At 41.4% G+C, this 17190-nt stretch overlaps 1 protein-coding gene across 4 annotated transcripts; it reads right to left on the bottom strand.

Moving 5' to 3' along the window:
- Positions 1-1680: 1680 nt before the first annotated feature.
- On the bottom strand, positions 1681-17127 carry LOC121300005 (THO complex subunit 5 homolog). Of its 4 annotated transcripts, none has more exons than XM_041228325.1 (20): positions 16969-17127; positions 16271-16375; positions 15625-15771; positions 14849-14962; positions 14558-14655; positions 14133-14279; positions 13009-13123; positions 12238-12370; positions 11889-11966; positions 11644-11684; positions 10838-10937; positions 9175-9283; positions 7522-7623; positions 6844-6940; positions 6058-6172; positions 5439-5542; positions 3972-4059; positions 3210-3325; positions 2385-2575; positions 1681-2019 (listed from the first exon to the last, which is right to left on the bottom strand). In XM_041228325.1, the coding sequence occupies exons 2-20, from the start codon at positions 16364-16366 to the stop codon at positions 1956-1958; spliced, it is 2055 nt and encodes a 684-aa protein (XP_041084259.1). In that variant the 5' UTR covers positions 16367-16375; positions 16969-17127; the 3' UTR covers positions 1681-1955. The 4 variants fall into 4 exon arrangements, with proteins under 4 accessions (XP_041084259.1, XP_041084263.1, XP_041084261.1 ...); XM_041228329.1 differs by having other exon boundaries at positions 6058-6169; XM_041228327.1 differs by having other exon boundaries at positions 16271-16371.
- Positions 17128-17190: the final 63 nt, after the last annotated feature.

Here is a 17190-nt window from a genome sequence, read left to right as displayed (position 1 = left end):
AGTAAATGGGATAAGCACTATCTTTGTGACGATGCCACTGGTCACTGGGTTGACAAACAGGTTAACAGAGGACAGTTCCTCACACAACTCGAGAGTGGAATTTGACTGCATGTACTGGTACTTACTTTTATCAATTTCCACAGTAAACCTTTTTCTTTTATAGCTTTTCCTTATAGTTAGTGAGAAAACATATGGTAAAGAATGAATTAAGAGCCAAGGAGATAGATTTTTACCTATCTATCTATATATATAAAACCAGTGCAGATACATTGAGGGTCCTGATATAATTGCACACCACCTAAACCATAATAGTTTACAGCAGCTACTGTACATTTTTCTATATAATTTATTAAGTGTAATATTGTTCAGTGAGGTGGATTTTAAGGCACAGCCTCAGCACTTTGAATGTTAGTGCAAGAATGTGAAACAGTGACTGTTTAGATTAAAAACATTTGTATATAAAAATAAGTTAATCTGATTATAGCCAAATACAGGACACTAGGGATGCACGGTAACATTTTGATGAAGACTGGAGCAGAATCAAGCCAGTTGTGGTGTTCACCGAGAAGAGTAACAGAACGGATGGAACAATACATAAAAGACCGTTATATAAAATAAAGAAATAAGTGGCTTGGTGTACCTGCTGAGCAGAGCACACAGATCAACACTGGCACTAGTGAGGTATTTGAGAGAGAACAACAAAAAAAAGTGACCCATCCCAGCTGTGAATATAAAACAAGCAGGGTTAGTGACATTCCTGCCAAAATTAGAAGAATCATGAAACATTTGATCAACATGAGCTACATACACGGCAGACAGTAAACAATCACAATGCTTGAAATATGAAAATCAATGGCCATTATTTTCCCACATTGCCAGGGATATAATGCACCGCAAGCAGGCGATAATTAGAACAATCAGTAGCAAAGTGGACACACACACACACTGTATATCTCCAGATTCAGATACTCCCTACAACTTGTGGGAAAAAATGTCCTTACTACTTCTTATGTTATGCAACACACCAATGTACATACATGCACCTCCACCACAAAAGACATGAATCCTACGCAAGAGACAACCAAGCCAAGGTAACAAGCACTTTTTGGGAGTGGCCTGCAAGAGATTCACATTAAAAGAGAAACGTTGCAAAGTGCATTTAAAGACTAGACTGTTTAGAGTGTTGCAATGCCAAGATCAAATGGAGAAGACAGATTCAGGGCAGTACAACTCAGAAAAGGAGGGACACACACACTGAAGAAACTTTGGAAATAAACCCAATTAATTCCTGCTTCATGTGCCTACTTAAAGTACACAGAGCCAACAAGATAATTCCTGTAATGCTATATTCAATTTTTATATTGAAAAAAATGACCTTGCAGATATTTCAATGCCATTTCTTCTGCAATTTGGTGTGCTTATGAAGAAGGGATTGCAATACGTATTGCTCAATGGACTTAAAGGTGTAATAATGAGGTGCAGACGAATTTCTTTACCAGCCCACCGGAGTATAAAACATCAAGCCAGAAATGACCTAGATTACAATGCTCTCAAGAAATGTCAGTAGAAACAGCATATTTAAAATGGGAAGTAGAAACAGTACAAGGTCTTCATCTACATGCATGTTACTATGGACATGCACCTTGTCATGATAGATACAAAATGATGGAAGGAGAAAAATGAGGCAAAATGATTTTATTAAATACAGGAGCTATATTTCATACGAAAGCAGACTGAACACTCACACGAAGAATGGAGGAAGAGAGTCCAGATTTATCCTGTTAATGTCACTAAACCAAGAGCAAGCAACTCAGAAAGAAAATGCATAGGCTCATAAACGGGCTCCAGTATTTGCAACATTAGACCTTGGTTTTCCTTTCACAAAAAGTGGTGCCACTTGCACTTGGACCCTGACGAATCTGCCCTGCCCACGTGTGGATATCTGCGCTGCAAACTCATCTGTGATTGAAGAAGCCCTGGGGGTGGTTGAATTTGAAAGGCTTCAGCCGATTGGGCCCCCTGGAGGAAACAGAAGTGATCAGAGCCTGGAGCAGTGACAGACAATCCACAAGCCAGTAGGTTTCATAACAAACTCAGAGTACTGGTGTATTCATCAGCAAATAAACTAAATGACGTTTTCTGGTCATAAGATTATAGTTAATCCTCATGTTAGCAATGCTGTGTGGAGAGAGGTTAAGAATGGAGATGCAGATCTGCTCCAGATGACAGAAAGAATAAATGCCAAATGTCATTTTCTTTAAACATATTTAGATATACACCACAACCAAAATATATATTGTTTTGGTTGTAAGATGTTAAAACACAGACTTTGAATAGGAAGGTGTGCAGTTTTCCCACACTAGGAGACACAGGACATCACTGACCGGACAGTACGCAGACACATCTTCTCACGGGGAAACTCGCGCGGCCCCTCCACGCTCTCATCCTGGCTCTCCGTCTCCAGAAACACGTCCAGGCACATGCACAGCCGCTGCAGCTGATTGGTCAGGAGCTGGTACCCAGGGTGGGGCCCACGCAGCTCCCGGTGATACACATTCACCTCAGCCTCCATCGCCTAGAGAGAGAGAGAGAGAGAGAGAGAGAGAGAGAGAGAGAGAAGCAAGATGGAGGAGAGGAGAGAGGGCACAGTTAGTAGTGTCTGATTGAGAAGTGCTCAAGACTGAATTTCAACCTCTGCATTTATTTGAAAATATTAGTTTCTTCTTTCTTTCAGTTTTAAGAAAAACAAAAAAAAACAAACATGCTACAATGCTGCCCCCTAATGCCAGGTACCAAGCAAATGTTGACACGTCAAGTATCGCTGCTTTAAGTCTAAGGTGCACTTCAATTGCTTGAACCCTCATGACAGGTAACAGTGCAGCAGACTGACATACCAGGGTTTAAAAATATAGCTTTCACAGTGGAATACAATCTTAGACAAGGGGAGCAATCTCAAATACAAACAGGCATCCCTGAACTACACAATGTTCAGAATGATTTAAGATACATTTCCAAATTCTCAGAAAAACTGTAGTAGTTATTTAAACAAATCTACTAAATGATTACAAACATGAAATGCCCTAAACATATTTTCTGCTCTTCCTTTGATGTATAATAAACCTGCACTGGTCCAGTTATGCTCTTGGTATATTTTGTTACATGACTGTTGTTCTGCTTAATGATGCACTATCAGCCTGTGTGTTTGTTACCCGGAGATTGTCGTCAGTCCGCCCGCTGCGCTCTCCTTTCCAGCTGAGTGAAAGGCTGAAGAGGGGGGGCACGGTTGAGTAGCGAGGGTTCAGGACCACTGCGGCCTGCAGCTTGGCTGGGGGAGCAAGAGGAGACATATCACTGAGTGCACACAGACTTCAATACCTGGGAAAGCCCTTGTTGAAATTTGCACTGAACAGATCAGAAATAATAGGAGTTACCCAACCATGAGCAAGTCTCACTCAAGAGTGTATGCCTTTAATGGAATGTGTGGTTTTGGGGGTGGGAGAGTGGGGGTGTATTACTAGGTAATACCTCACTACTATAGAGAGGAGATGGGAGGCCATATAGGAACTCAGAGCAGAGCTAGTTGCCCAAGGTCCTCAATTTAAAAATGCTTATCTATACAAAATAATGGTTTCTGCATTATTCCAGCCAAAGATGTGCTGTAAATGCCCAGAGTGTACTAGTTTGCATTTGCAGGTCCATAAAATCAGCCTTCTGTAGTTCGTATTACGAGAACAATCAATGAATCATGTGTGCCCGAGTTCTAGTACGTAGAAACATCAGAATCAAGCAGCATAGACCACATTTTGAAAAAAAAAAATATCTGCAATGCAGATACTGGTTTGCAGTATATTTACAGTGCTGTATGTGTGTGTGTGTGTGTGCAAGGCTAGCCTGTGCCCCTCTCGATGACAGCTGTGAAGAGGAGGTCAGTCTCCTGTGCCTGTGTGTGTGAGTGGGAGTACCAGGCTAACCTGTGCCCCTCTCGATGACAGCTGTGAAGAGGAGGTCAGTCTCCTGTACCAGTCCGGCCTCCAGCACTTGTTGGGTGTAGGGCAGCTCCTGGAAACAGTCAGAGTGGGGTTAACATATTGCAGTCTGGGTTCATCAAATCTTATGCCCTGAATCTGAATTCTAAGACATGACTGAATGGCTTCCGAAGCCCGTGCTACTTTCACATTTGCATGAGAATTCCAGTCAGAATGCTGACACATTTCCCTCAATGCTCCTTATCTTTTGTATTATTTTTCTGGTACTGTGGTGTGTCTTTGAAGATCTTGCAGCATTTAGTAAAATATTAATGCACTCTTGTCCACACTGCAGTCAAAAGGCAGTCGAGCCAATGAGGCACTTGCATAACTATTTATCTACTGAGAGACCCGTGTGCAACGTTCATTACAGGCACATCATACAAAGAAATGCAGGCAAACCCATAACAATACAGTTTAAAAGGAATCTCAAAAGGTGCTTAAATACAGTAGAGTCAATCATCCAAACTAGTTGGGACCGGTACGAGTTTGCATAGATTTGTATGGATAATCAAACAGGTATTAAAAACAATTACTTTTAATACCGTATAGAATAAAACTAACACAACATACTTTGTAATACCTTCAGGAATCATCAAACTTCAAAAACTCAGCATATGTTTCTATACTTTGATACCTGCTGTTAAGGCATTGTAATAATGGGCAATTGGAATCAACAAAATAAAGGTTCTTAGCTGCTCAATAACAGACAGCATCTTAGTGACGAAACAGAAAAAAAACAATCAAGAATGACGTGACTGCTTTAATTTGCTTAACTGCAACAATTTAAAGCACACAATGGTCCATCTAAGGTTTTAGTGGTCTGAATAATTCTGCAACTTTCATCTGCCTCAATCTGCTGGTCCTTTTTTTGGCAACTAAATCTCGTAGCCGTTTTAGCAGCAGAAGCTGTGTGCGCAATACAACACACGTAATTCATCACGTGGCTACAGGTGCGTCCGGTCAATCAGACAGTATGGTTAATCAAAGAACAAATAATTGACTACTGTAGATTGAAAAATTAAAAAGAGCTTATACAAGCGAGTAAAAATGATTTAAAAAAACAAACAGAACTTGAAAAAAATACCAACCTAACAATATTGATCATTACTTGCTTTCTTGATGCAGTAAACTAATTTTTCTTGGCAATTGCTAAAATGTTCAAACCTAAAACATATCTTAGAAAGAGCTAAAAAGATGATTCAAAACACCTACAATTCAGAAAACTCTGTACACTAAAATTGTACTGTCTGAATATTCTGCATTTGACTTGCTACCAAAACAGCATAAAATAGGAGTAAATAAATCCTGGGCATCCACAAGTACAATCCTTTACTCTCTCTACATACTGCACACTACTCATAGGTGCCTCTCCTGGGTATCCCTGTACAATCCTTTACTCTCTCTACATACCGCATACTCCTCGTATGTGATGGTACTCCACTTGATCAACCTTGAAACCACCTTGGCTGGGAAGAGACTCTGGCACTCATTAGACACTGGCAAAATGCTGTGCTCTGAAATACAGGTACAGGAAGACAGCACATCAGCAACTTCCAATGTAGAAACACTTTTAACCATGTTCTAGAAGAAAATATAATTTGACCAAAAACATCAAATAAAAGGATCAGCTATATAAAGATGGGACCGCTACAACAGGGACAGCGTTTCCTGCACATTTTCCCCTTTCCGCAATCATATTTGAACTACAATATACAAGCTAGTTACAGTGCTCTCGCTGATCAAGGTAAACTACATGAACCATTAGTTTTACAGGACTGAAATGTTAATACAGGGGGACTACAGTGAGCCTAAAACGTAATAAGATATACACTATGGGCAAGGGATCATTAATAAATAAAAAGCTACCAGATCTTACAATGTGCATGTCTGTTTACAGACCGAATATACTGACCATGTTTTAAAAATCTTTTGGTTTGAACAGTACCAGTGGCAGGTCGACTAATCTGATGAGCGCTATTCTTTTGGCATTTCACTGTTTGGGTTGTAAAAGAAAGTGTTGGTGCCTTACCGAGGGAGGCAAACTGCTTGTGCAGAGCCAGGCGGGACTCCAGTCGGCTTTTCAGGAGCTTCATGGTGGCTTCCATGTGGCTGGCACTGAGCGAGCTGCCTGTGGGCCCTGCCTGCTGAACACAAACGCAGACACACTGCCTTCAATAAACAGCCTGCTTAAATCTTCTAATACAAGTACAAAGCTGTTTCACATCAGTGGCAATCCCGGAGATCCATCTGAACCCAAAACATAGACTAAGAACACACCTTAATGAAGTCCACATACTGTTAAATTCAGAGCCACTTTCAGGGAAAGTTAGTTAAACTAATTAAACAAGGTATGCTTCTGGCTAAAAGAGAAACATGTCATTGGCATTTATCCCCACCACAGCTGCAAATAGAAAATACAAAAGCGGACCACCATAACCTACATCCAAGACAAGTAAATATACCCACAGATTCCGATTTACTCAATAGGTTGTACGAAAGAATGTGCAAATTTGAGAAGGATATGCAGTTCTGCAAAATGTGTGTCACACACATACAGAAGTACATACGGCAGCCTCCACTAGATCCTCGCTGACAGAGATATGCAGTGTAGAATAACACCATATCGAAAAAGACATTAAGAGATCAACCAATACATGTTTCTTAGAGGTTACAGTCACCATAAAATATATGCCTTTGCAGTTCAATATAAATTGGATGTAATCTTGCTTTGGAGTCTAGTCTAGAGGGAAAAGGGAGGAACACAGGGTCCCCAGGCGATATGCTGGCTGTAGGTGAGCCTGCCCAGGAGAGTCACCTCGGGTCTGCCAGTGGGGAATCGCAGCCCCCCCAGATTCTGAACCCAGGTGTAAGGGTGTCCCAGCTCAGCCACATAGTCACCGAACATCAGAATCCTACAAGAGAAGCACAAGAGTCAGAGGCTGGCTGTGTCCACTTTATTAGCCTGAACAGCTAGCTTGGGGTGAAATGATTCTACGATTGATAGAGGTGTGTACTGAAATGACAGAAATCCTCTATTTCTGTCACACATGTGCAAAACCAGACCCCCTCCATGTTTTATAATTACATACTTTAGTGCTAATCTTATAGAAGATGGTTAAAATGACATGATAATTCTGTTTTTATATTTGTAACAAAGAGCCAATACAAATCCATTTCCACTACTGCTTGTACTAGATCTCACTTATATTAAGTGTATGACGCTTTCTCCCTGTAAATTAACAATTACTTAGTCCCCAAGAGACTTCACAACTATAACACAGGCGGTACAAATAAATCAAATACAAAAACATGCATACAGTGTAAAATGAATGTGGGGGAAGATGAAGCAATGTACACGACACATAGAATAAATTGCTACATAGCATATTCAGCTGTTATGTGTGTTTATTATGTTGTCTATTTTGTTGCGTCAACGCGGTCTGGAATGGCTCATGTCCTGTCAGCCATCCACCTCCCCTGCCCCCCTCCTTACCCAACTTTATCAAACTGGTAGCGGTTGGCAGGATTGGGGGTCTCAGTACCTTGGTCCCCAGGGTACAGGCAGTTAAGGAGGGACTCCGGGCTCAGAAGCTCTCTGCACAAGAACAACATTCATTTTTTTAGCAAATACTCTAATAAAACAAAAATAAACCGGCTTTCCTAATATTTCCAATGCACACACGTTTGTAATTTGGTGTTAAGATCATGGTTTGCCACAGGCAGGCACTTCAAGAGCTTCCCCACGCTCAGCTTCAACAGCAAGCGGAGACAGTCAGTGTTATCTGAAGCGATGCCCACTGGGAGCTAGATTTTCATTTCAGTGTAGGGACTATACAGGTTAACCAAATCACTTTGTAGAGTTGCACAAACCAATTATTCAGATTGAACTCTCAGGGTGATTGGTGTTGACTGGGCTAATTTACAATTCCTGTAAAGTAACAGCTGCTTGGATTTGTGATTATTACTGCTTTTCTTAGAATCTGAGAACACCAACCCATACAAACCCAAGCAGCTGTTTCTTCAGGAGTTTCACTTGGAATGGTAAAAAAAAAATTAGCCAATCGACACCAATGACCCTCGCTTGATTGCCAGCACCCGATTTCTGTGGTGCGCGCGATTTGAATAATCAGTTCTGCAGCACTAACAGTTTGTTCTACTTCTTTCAAGAGCCTGCTGTCAGAACAAGAGGGCAACTGCTCATCCCTCAACATCAACCCGAGTCACCATCAACACTTCCTGCTTTTAACTTTCCTTTGACATATTTATTTGCTTATTATCCTGCTGAACACACAACACACAAAAAAAGTTTTTTTTATTTGTAAGAAATTTCATTCAGTTGCAGAAAACGAATCAAGTAATTTCATAACTGAGGGAATGTATTGTTCTAGACTTGGTTGATGTACTCGTGTGTCATTAAAGCTCCTCTCCTGCACTGAAGAGGCACAGCAGCTCTAAAGGGCGCTCTTACAAGCCCTACTCGTATTGGGGTGATCTCAAAACAGCTCCAGTCAGCAGGAATTCAAATGAGCTGTTTGCCGTGGAGACGGAGGGTCACATTGACCTGCTACTACACAGTATGGGGTTACAAGAGAGGAGGGGAGCGAGGAAGAAAAATCCAAAACAGCATGATCCAGACAGGATAACCATATTGAAAAACTTACAGCCCTGCAGGCAAAGCAGTAAAAACACAAACTATCACAATCAGTTATGCGGCAAACATGCTCTCGCACACACAGCAGGTTTTTGCTGAAATGTGATGATACTAACTGTAGCTAGAAAAAGAGTGGCAGCAGAAACAGATACACAACTCCAAATAAACCTCCTTACACCTGCTTAGTTAAGATTGTCTCAGCGTTTGTGGGTAATGCTTGTAAAACTTGAAAATGGCACATTAATTTTTTTAAATAGAATATTTTAAATTTTAAAATTAAATTATATTAAATTTATATTGCCACAAAACACTGCTCTGTATTATGGGCAGCATGGAACAGCAGTCTCAAGTGGACTCCTTCCCCCTGTAACCACACTCCCCCCCTACACCGCACTGTGAGCACACTCCCCCCTACACCGCACTGAGCACACTCCCCCCTACACCGCACTGAGCACACTCCCCCCCTACACCGCACTGTGAGCACATCCCTCCTACCCTGCACTGATGGCCCCGGACAGCTCAGTCCCCGTTGTCACTTTCACTTTCACCGTCATGATGTCGAGGTTCATCAGGTAATAGAAGAAGAGGTGCAACACACTGCCGTCTGGAGAGAGAGGGGAGACAGCACACAATTACAATAGTGTCTCAATGAATTCACTAAAAAAACAAATAGCAAGAAATAAATCAAATCAATCAAGTCACCAAACTACCACCTACCCTGCTTTTTCTTTGTCTCGTTTGTTTTTATAGCGCTTGAGAACATATATACTAAACTCCAGACTAAAATAAATACCTCTGCATTAATACAAAAGAGAACCTTATGTACATGTACCTTAAGCTTTTTCCGATTTTCCAACCTAGCAATGACTTTGACACCAAAAGCATTATAAAATGTGCCACACACTCCCTCCTTTATTTTCAATTTGCTCTCCCTTCTTAAACATACTATATGTTGATCCAGATTCTCAACTTCCTAAATTTTTTTTTTTTTTTTTTTTGTAAAAATGACGATTATCGTGAATTCAGAAGATATATTGACAGAAGGCTCGATGCATAACAGAACCCAAAATAATTGGACAAAAAAATGACACAAGAGATATGTTAATAAAAATATCAAAACGGAATCGGTCATATTGAGACATTGCAGGAATATATAGTACAAAGCAGGAAACTAGGGAAACCCTAACCCCTAACCCTAACACTGCACCAATACTGTACTTAAGACATGCTGACAAAGCTTCTATATTGCAGAGTTTGGATTCTGTTCATTTCTGCACAGAGCTCTTTCCAGGGACCCATTGCCGAGTACAAAAAAAAATCTATTTCAGAACCACCAGGAAGCAGCCGCTGATGGATTGCTGTGTGAAGAAATCTCTACACTGGAACACAATCAGCAGAACAGCAGGATCCAGGAGGGAATTCAGTTACTGCTGCAATGCAGAGCTCTTTGCTCACTCGCACCTTCATTATCACCAGCACATTAACGTTTTATAGAGCTGCTCTCATGCCAGAGCAGCTTCTTTGCAACTGCACCAACCCTCCTCTACCATACGGAGGAGCAGAGAGGTAACGGAGCCTGTAGCTGCAACTGCCTGCCGATCCTATTAAAGATGAATATATATAATATATATATATATATATATATATATATATATATATATATATATATATATATATATATATGGAGTGTGTGTGGCTGGCTCACTGCTGTAGCTGCCCGTGAGTCCTGACCATATATATATCACACACACATATAAAATACAGTTCTGTTTTGTGCCATGTAGAAATATTCTTGCCAGGATGAGCATAATTCACAAGACAGAATAACAGAATACAGAGATGGGAACAACTAGGGTTTCAAAACCCACCTACAGGAACTAGGCCTGAAAGGAAATGCTCCTGCCTCTTGGGCTTCTTATTACGAAATCAGCGGATTTGCCTAGCAAAGGAACCTTTATTTTGTGAGGGTTTTGAAAAGTGTTTTCTTGTTATCACTGTCTGTTGAAACAATGGCTTCCATGTTATTATTTTTGTGAAACCTGGATGCATGAACAGTATTTTGAATAACACCTCCCTCTCTTGCATTACAGCTCCACCAGCGGATTGGAATACCCCTTGCCCCCTGTATAGGAAAGAATTGAACAGTGTTCTCGCTCACCTTTACACTGGAGGTCAGCGTTGACGGACAACGGGTGGCGTTTCAACATCTCCTTGCGCTTATCATCCAGCTGAACACCCAGTGTGGGCCTCCGTCTCTTCTGCAATCAATCACAATCAAAAACTTACTTCAGCTCACACTTACTAAAAAACACACACACACACACGACTGCTTTTCAATTGGTGTCTTTTTCCTTCCTAGTCCTTTTTAAAATGCATTTGCCCCTTTGTTTGTGTAAATTTTTTTTAAGTACTTATAAATTGATTTACACTGTGATATTAAGGTTACCTTGGTATTTGTTTTTTCAGTTATCATACCATGGACATGTTACATCGGACCATCCCTCATTACACTCCAGTACCTCCCTACACGGTATAATTGTCTTTGATGCCTCCAAATACTATAAACTCCAGCTGGACATCCCTGGATCCAAGATGGTACATCTCAGCAACTATCCTCCCTAAATATTTTCAAATACATGCATTTCTAAAAACAGGAAATGATGACTTTAGGATTCAAACAAGCAGTGCAATACACAGATACTCAGCTTTTCTCCTATTTTACATTAACCTAGGCTTCAAACAATGAGACACGGCGACATCTAATGGTTGACAGTTGTAAGGGCGTGTAGATTTTATCTATGGTGATCTCTCAACTCTGGAAAGGGGTAATATGAAAGCATATGTTTTTTTTCTAATGATTTGAGGTTGCTTGTGGGTTTAAAGATTCAAGATGTTTGTACTTTTTCTAACTACAGTAATTATTTTCTATGAGACAGGGTACGGGATATTTCTAAACACACTCACAGTATTTTGTTCCTCTTCAGCATCAGAGTCACTCTCATCATCTGGAAAGGAAGGGGACCATTCATTAAGACTGCTTGTAACATCTGATTCAAACATTTACATTCAAGTGAGTGTCAGCTGGGTAGAAAATTATACTACTGCTAAATATACAATACAAGCTCTCTGCTCCAAGGCAATAGAAGGGTGCTCTCCACTCCAGCACTGTCTCTGGTACAACACAAAGGGGTTCTGATGTTGCAGCTCACCCTGGGAGTCCTCTGGGGGTTTGGAGAGGGCCTTTGCTTCATTTACATCTCCAATGATCGAAACCGACAGCTTCTTATCTGAAACAGACAGGGGAACTGTTCTCAAGATGGAAAGTAATGCGCGAATGAGAATGAGATTTAAACACTGGCTCTACTGGACACTCTGCATTAACTCAAAGATGTTTGTTTAAATCTGCATTAAGGTGCTTTTACCAGAGTTGAGGAGTAGCGCTTCAGTTCTAGTGACCTGTTGTAGATATTTACAACACAGGCTAGACCAGACCAAGTGCCTTTATATAAATAAGTAGCCACTGCTGAGCAGTGTCTTACCAGCAAAACAATAACTTACCACAAGCCTGCCCATAAGCGTTGGCCTGGACTAGCAGCACGTAGAGTGGCGGGGGCAGGTGCCTCGCCACCTCGTTCTGTTTCTGAGTCTGTTCAAAAGGCATAGACAGGTAGTCCTGGACTGGCCGGGAAGCCTGGAGAGAAGGCAGAGTGGGAGAGGCTACCTACATGAGCAGGGCTCAAAATATATACATGCACAAACACAATTTTGCAAATGCAAGTAATACCAACTTGTATTTGCTGTTGAACAACATTTATAAATCTGTTTTCCTTTTTTACACAGCCTTTGTGGAGTTTAACACTTTGGCATCTACAAAATACACAGAATAGAACATTTCCTTCCAACTTAAATTCTCTCTTTTCAGCTGCTTTTAGTAAAACATAAAAGCTTTTTAATTATCTTTAAGAGGCTTTTGTTTTTATTAATTTAATGTCAAGAAATAGGTGTCAGGACACACACACTCTAATGGGGAAATTGCAGAGAAGATCCATTAAAAAGATTTACTTAACCTTGTACAATACCAGACAATATTTATCTTTAGAACTGCACATCTGAGACACACAATCAATGGCAGTGCAGGGCAGTCAAGATTTATTTTGTCAATTACATCCAGCCTGCTCAACCTAGTTGCCATGTTCTAACTATGTTTGTACCCAAAGCAACTAAAAAGAACGATAACAGAAATAACATTCTAAAACAAGTCGTCAAAGGGTGGAATTTAAGAATGGACACAAGCTAATAACTGATGGGGGGGGGGGAGGGGTGCAGCACCTGCATGATTTCGGTAAGCCGGGGCTGCAGGCTGCTCAGATACTCCTTCTTGATCTCAATGCCCTTCATGATCTTCTCCTTGCTGGCCAGAGACTCCTTGTACTTCTCTGCCAGCCTTCATGACACAAACAGGGAACTGGTCAGGACTCACGGGCAGCTACAGCAGTGAGCCAGCCACACACACTCCATGCAGATGCGCTGGTAGCCCCTGACATTACTCAACAATATATTCCCCTAAAGGAATGCTTATCTTATCACTTTGTATTATGAACTTCATCACTGTTCCTCCAGCTGTGTTGTGCTGGAGGCCTTTTGGATCTTCACTTGCTACTGCTACTTTCTGGTACCAAATCAGTCTGTGTGCTGTAGGTCATGTGATGTTAGTGTAGTTTACCACTGAAGTAAACGTGAAGCACTTAGCTACCAGGAAGAAACACCACCTAACTTATGTTACATTGTTTTAGGAATCAGCATTTAGATCTAGAAAAGTGAGGCTAGTGAATGTTGCGTGTGGTATTGAGGTGGAAAGAAAGTCGATTTCAATGAATTGGTTTGCATTCTTCAAGGGATAAACTAATAAGAGCCCTGATGTGCATATGATGCACTGTAATTATAGAATACCTCAGTAGTCAATAATCCAAAAGAGGGCTACAGTTCTGAACTGAAGATGTTTATAGACTGGAACATTATTACTTTATCATGTGCTGTATTTAAGCCTTGTTTATCAAAGCAGGAACAATTTCAAAAGATAAACTGTCCCACAGCCTGAGTGAATCCAGCCACTCAAATATCTGAGCCATGGTTCTCAGAGTGGGAGTATCTAAAGATTTTAGGGCGTTGTAAATTGACCACATATACTTTTAAAATACACTTGAACAGCAAAATTATAAGTGTCTGTAGAGACTATTATATAAGTCATTCATGTTAAAACGTATGGGTTTTTGTTTTGCTCCAGGACATGTACAGTATTTTCGGCATATGAAAATAAACCTACATTTAAGTACATATCAAGGCTATATTATTAATGGCAATTGTGCATAGGGCTTTCCCGGCAGATCCAAAGGGCTGTAAAGTTGTAAAGGCTTGCTGTACAGAAGTGGTCGGAGTTGTGAAATTGGCAGTACCTCTTCCTCTGCTCCAGCTCCCAGTCCAAACGGCACAGGGTGAGCTGGTGTGGGTCCTCGGCTGAGATTTCGGGGCGGGAGATCTCTGGGGGGGCGTCCCGTGTGAACTCTTCCACACTCACCAGCTCAATCTCCTCGTGCTTGGACCTAGGAGAATCACAGCAGGGTTACAAACACTTACACATAGCACAGCCCCTCCTCCAACACAAACCAAATGAACCCATTCACAGTCATCCTGTCTTTTCACCAGCAGACCTGCCTACTGAATCCTGGAGAAGAGGTGGTGTAATTAGGCAAACTATCCCCAAGACTTCCCCTCTCTTACCACAGGAGTGCAAAGCCCAACACTGCAATAACTCATACTGCATTCCCAGCGGCAGTGTGTTTACCAAGCAAGTCGTCTCCAGACTGAGAGGGGCACTCACTTGAACTCCAGGCACTTGTTGATCTCTTTCTGCAGGTGCATGACCTCATAGAGCAGGTTCTGGAGCTGGAGATGCAGGGCATCCACTCTCTGCTTTGCCTGCAGAGGATGAGAAAAAGCAACATGAGGACAGGCCCTGTTTTGACAGTAAAGGTAGAACAAAAACACAGGAAGTAGCTAGAGACATCGTTCATCGTTAAACAGAATAATCCATCACTAAAAGGGTCTCGATGTTGTTATGCCTCATACAAGGAGCATCTTTTTCTTCCTGCGCACCTCTCATCAGCCATACCTCGTGGGTTTGATCCCGGCCCTTCTTGAGCCTCATGTGAGCCACACGGTTCAGTTTCTTTAGCGTCATGAAGTGGATGCAGCTCTGCATGCGTCGTTCCTCCATCTCGGTTGCCTGAGAGAGAGAGAGACAGGACTGTAATCAACCACAGCAGCTTCAACTAGAGCACAAACCAACTGCAACCCAGGACACAACACAGCCCAGGCCATGTGGGAAGGGAAAAATGAAATATCAGGAAATTAACAAATATTTTCTTGATTTTTTAATTTTTTTGGTGTTGATAGTTGTAAAGACACTACAGTGTAACAAATAGGGCTCCTGAACCGCACTGGCAAGCTAATTGTTTTAATATTTTCATATTTGATTAAAACCAAGCTCCTAATCAACAAAAATATAACAGTTACACCACCAAATTGTACCTTTTACAGCTCTAGCTTGTCTATGCCTACACTATGCTCAGAATTTGTGTTGTATTCAATGACCATAAAAATGTTAAATGAATATACAAGTACTAATGTGGGCAATGTGTATATTATGCATACCACTGTAGCTGAAATGAATTTAATTTAACTCAAGGAGGAAAATAAAAATATGTAAAAAATAAAACACTCTAAAGATGTGTTTTTCTTTTGGTTTAGACTTTTCTTCTTGTTTTTCTTGCAGGTTGTGTTTCGTTCTGCATCTCCTGCTTTGAACTCTGAAGGGGTTCAAGTCACTCGAGCAAGTCTAGATTAATTCAATGTAGGAAGTGTTGAGAAGGAAGGGTCCTGGCTTACGCTGTCCTTGCTGCTGCTGCTGCTCTTCAGCTCGTGGATCTCAGCCATCAGCCTGGTGAGCATCTCGCAGGTCTGCTTGTACAGAGTGTAGTCCTGGGCAGGGTTTCTCATCTCCAGCTCCACCTCCTCACTGTACACTCGCGCCTCCTGCAAACCAGCAACCAAGCATGACATCCAGCTGCACACATGCCACCGCACTGCCAACCCCTCCGTCAGCTCTAACTGCTTTCTTCCTAGTGCTTGATCCTATTAACTAAGCCACCCTGTCTCCATCCCAGTCCACCAGCCACACTGCCTCCAAGCTAGTCTCAGGTCTATCAACTGCTGTAACAATGACCCATGCCCCCAACAATTAAAGGGATCTGCAGAGGTGTATAGTCAGGTGACTGACTGAACTGTATATGCAAAATAATTGACAATTGTGCCCCCCCGACCCCCTTATTCTTGTCTGTGCCTCCCCTATTGTCCACCCTACATATATGGTGTGTGTGTATGAGGCCTGCAATGAATTATACATACTGGAGAGGAGTGTATGGAGGCGTGTGTGTGTGTGTGTATATATATGCTTGATACACATCTCTGAATATCACTTGTCTGTAGCAGTGTGTGCTTAATCTCTTTCCTTTCCTCTAACTCTGCCACTCACCTGGTCCCCCTCTCCTCTCATCCTCTTCCCTTCTGGTGTTCCACCCTCATTCCGGACCACCTTGGGCTTCCTCTTCTTCAGCGCGTCCGCTGACATTCCTGCTGGCTCCAGGTGCGACAGGGGCAAGCAAGCATTTAAATAAGAGTGTACTGAATGTGCACCTGCACACAAGTAACAATACAATCTATAGCGCTAGGAGAAAAAGTAGAGCGGCCCAGCTTTGTCCCGTGTAAATGCGACACTTATGGGACTGTAAACTGGTACACCAACAAGATGAAACGCAGGGTTGCGAAATATGAAAAAATAAAGTGAACAGTCAATGTGTGGAAAAAACGTCTCGGGTCTGAATCGGTTGCATAAGCATTAAGAACCAAATTTATTTATTTGAAAAAAAAAAAAAAAAAAAAAAAAAAAAAAAAAAAGTGAAAAAAAAAAAAAAAAAAAAAAAAAAAAAAAAAAAAAAAAGCTGTATTTATGTAATTTAACACATTTCACGTAGTCTTAACTTTCAAAATACAAACAGTTAAGATATTTATACCACGACCCTGTCGGAATTACAGGAACAGTTCTGTTCCAATCAAGACAATGATGTTTGTTAGTTATAAGAACATCACATTTATGCGCAAATAACTTACGATTCAGCACCAAAAATATAGCAAACACAGCCTTAGCGTAATTAACCCAGATTCTACACTCACCAGTACTCAGAGATGTTAAATTGTAAGGCCGAAATACTGCTTCCAGTTGACTCTGTTGTGATAAACTACTTAAAAACAGACGTTTCTCTCATAAAATGAAACAGTACAACTCAGACTCACAACGGTTAATCTAACCAACATGGACGACCACCAGAGCAAACTCTGAACCGGAAACAGAACTCTGCCCAGAGCTGCAGAGTGTCTTCCTGCCCGCTAGAGGGT

The sequence above is a fragment of the Polyodon spathula genome, chromosome 25 (assembly GCF_017654505.1).
Source record: "Polyodon spathula isolate WHYD16114869_AA chromosome 25, ASM1765450v1, whole genome shotgun sequence".
Taxonomy (NCBI): Eukaryota; Metazoa; Chordata; class Actinopteri; order Acipenseriformes; family Polyodontidae; genus Polyodon; species Polyodon spathula.
This window is presented reverse-complemented; position numbering and strand designations above follow the sequence as displayed.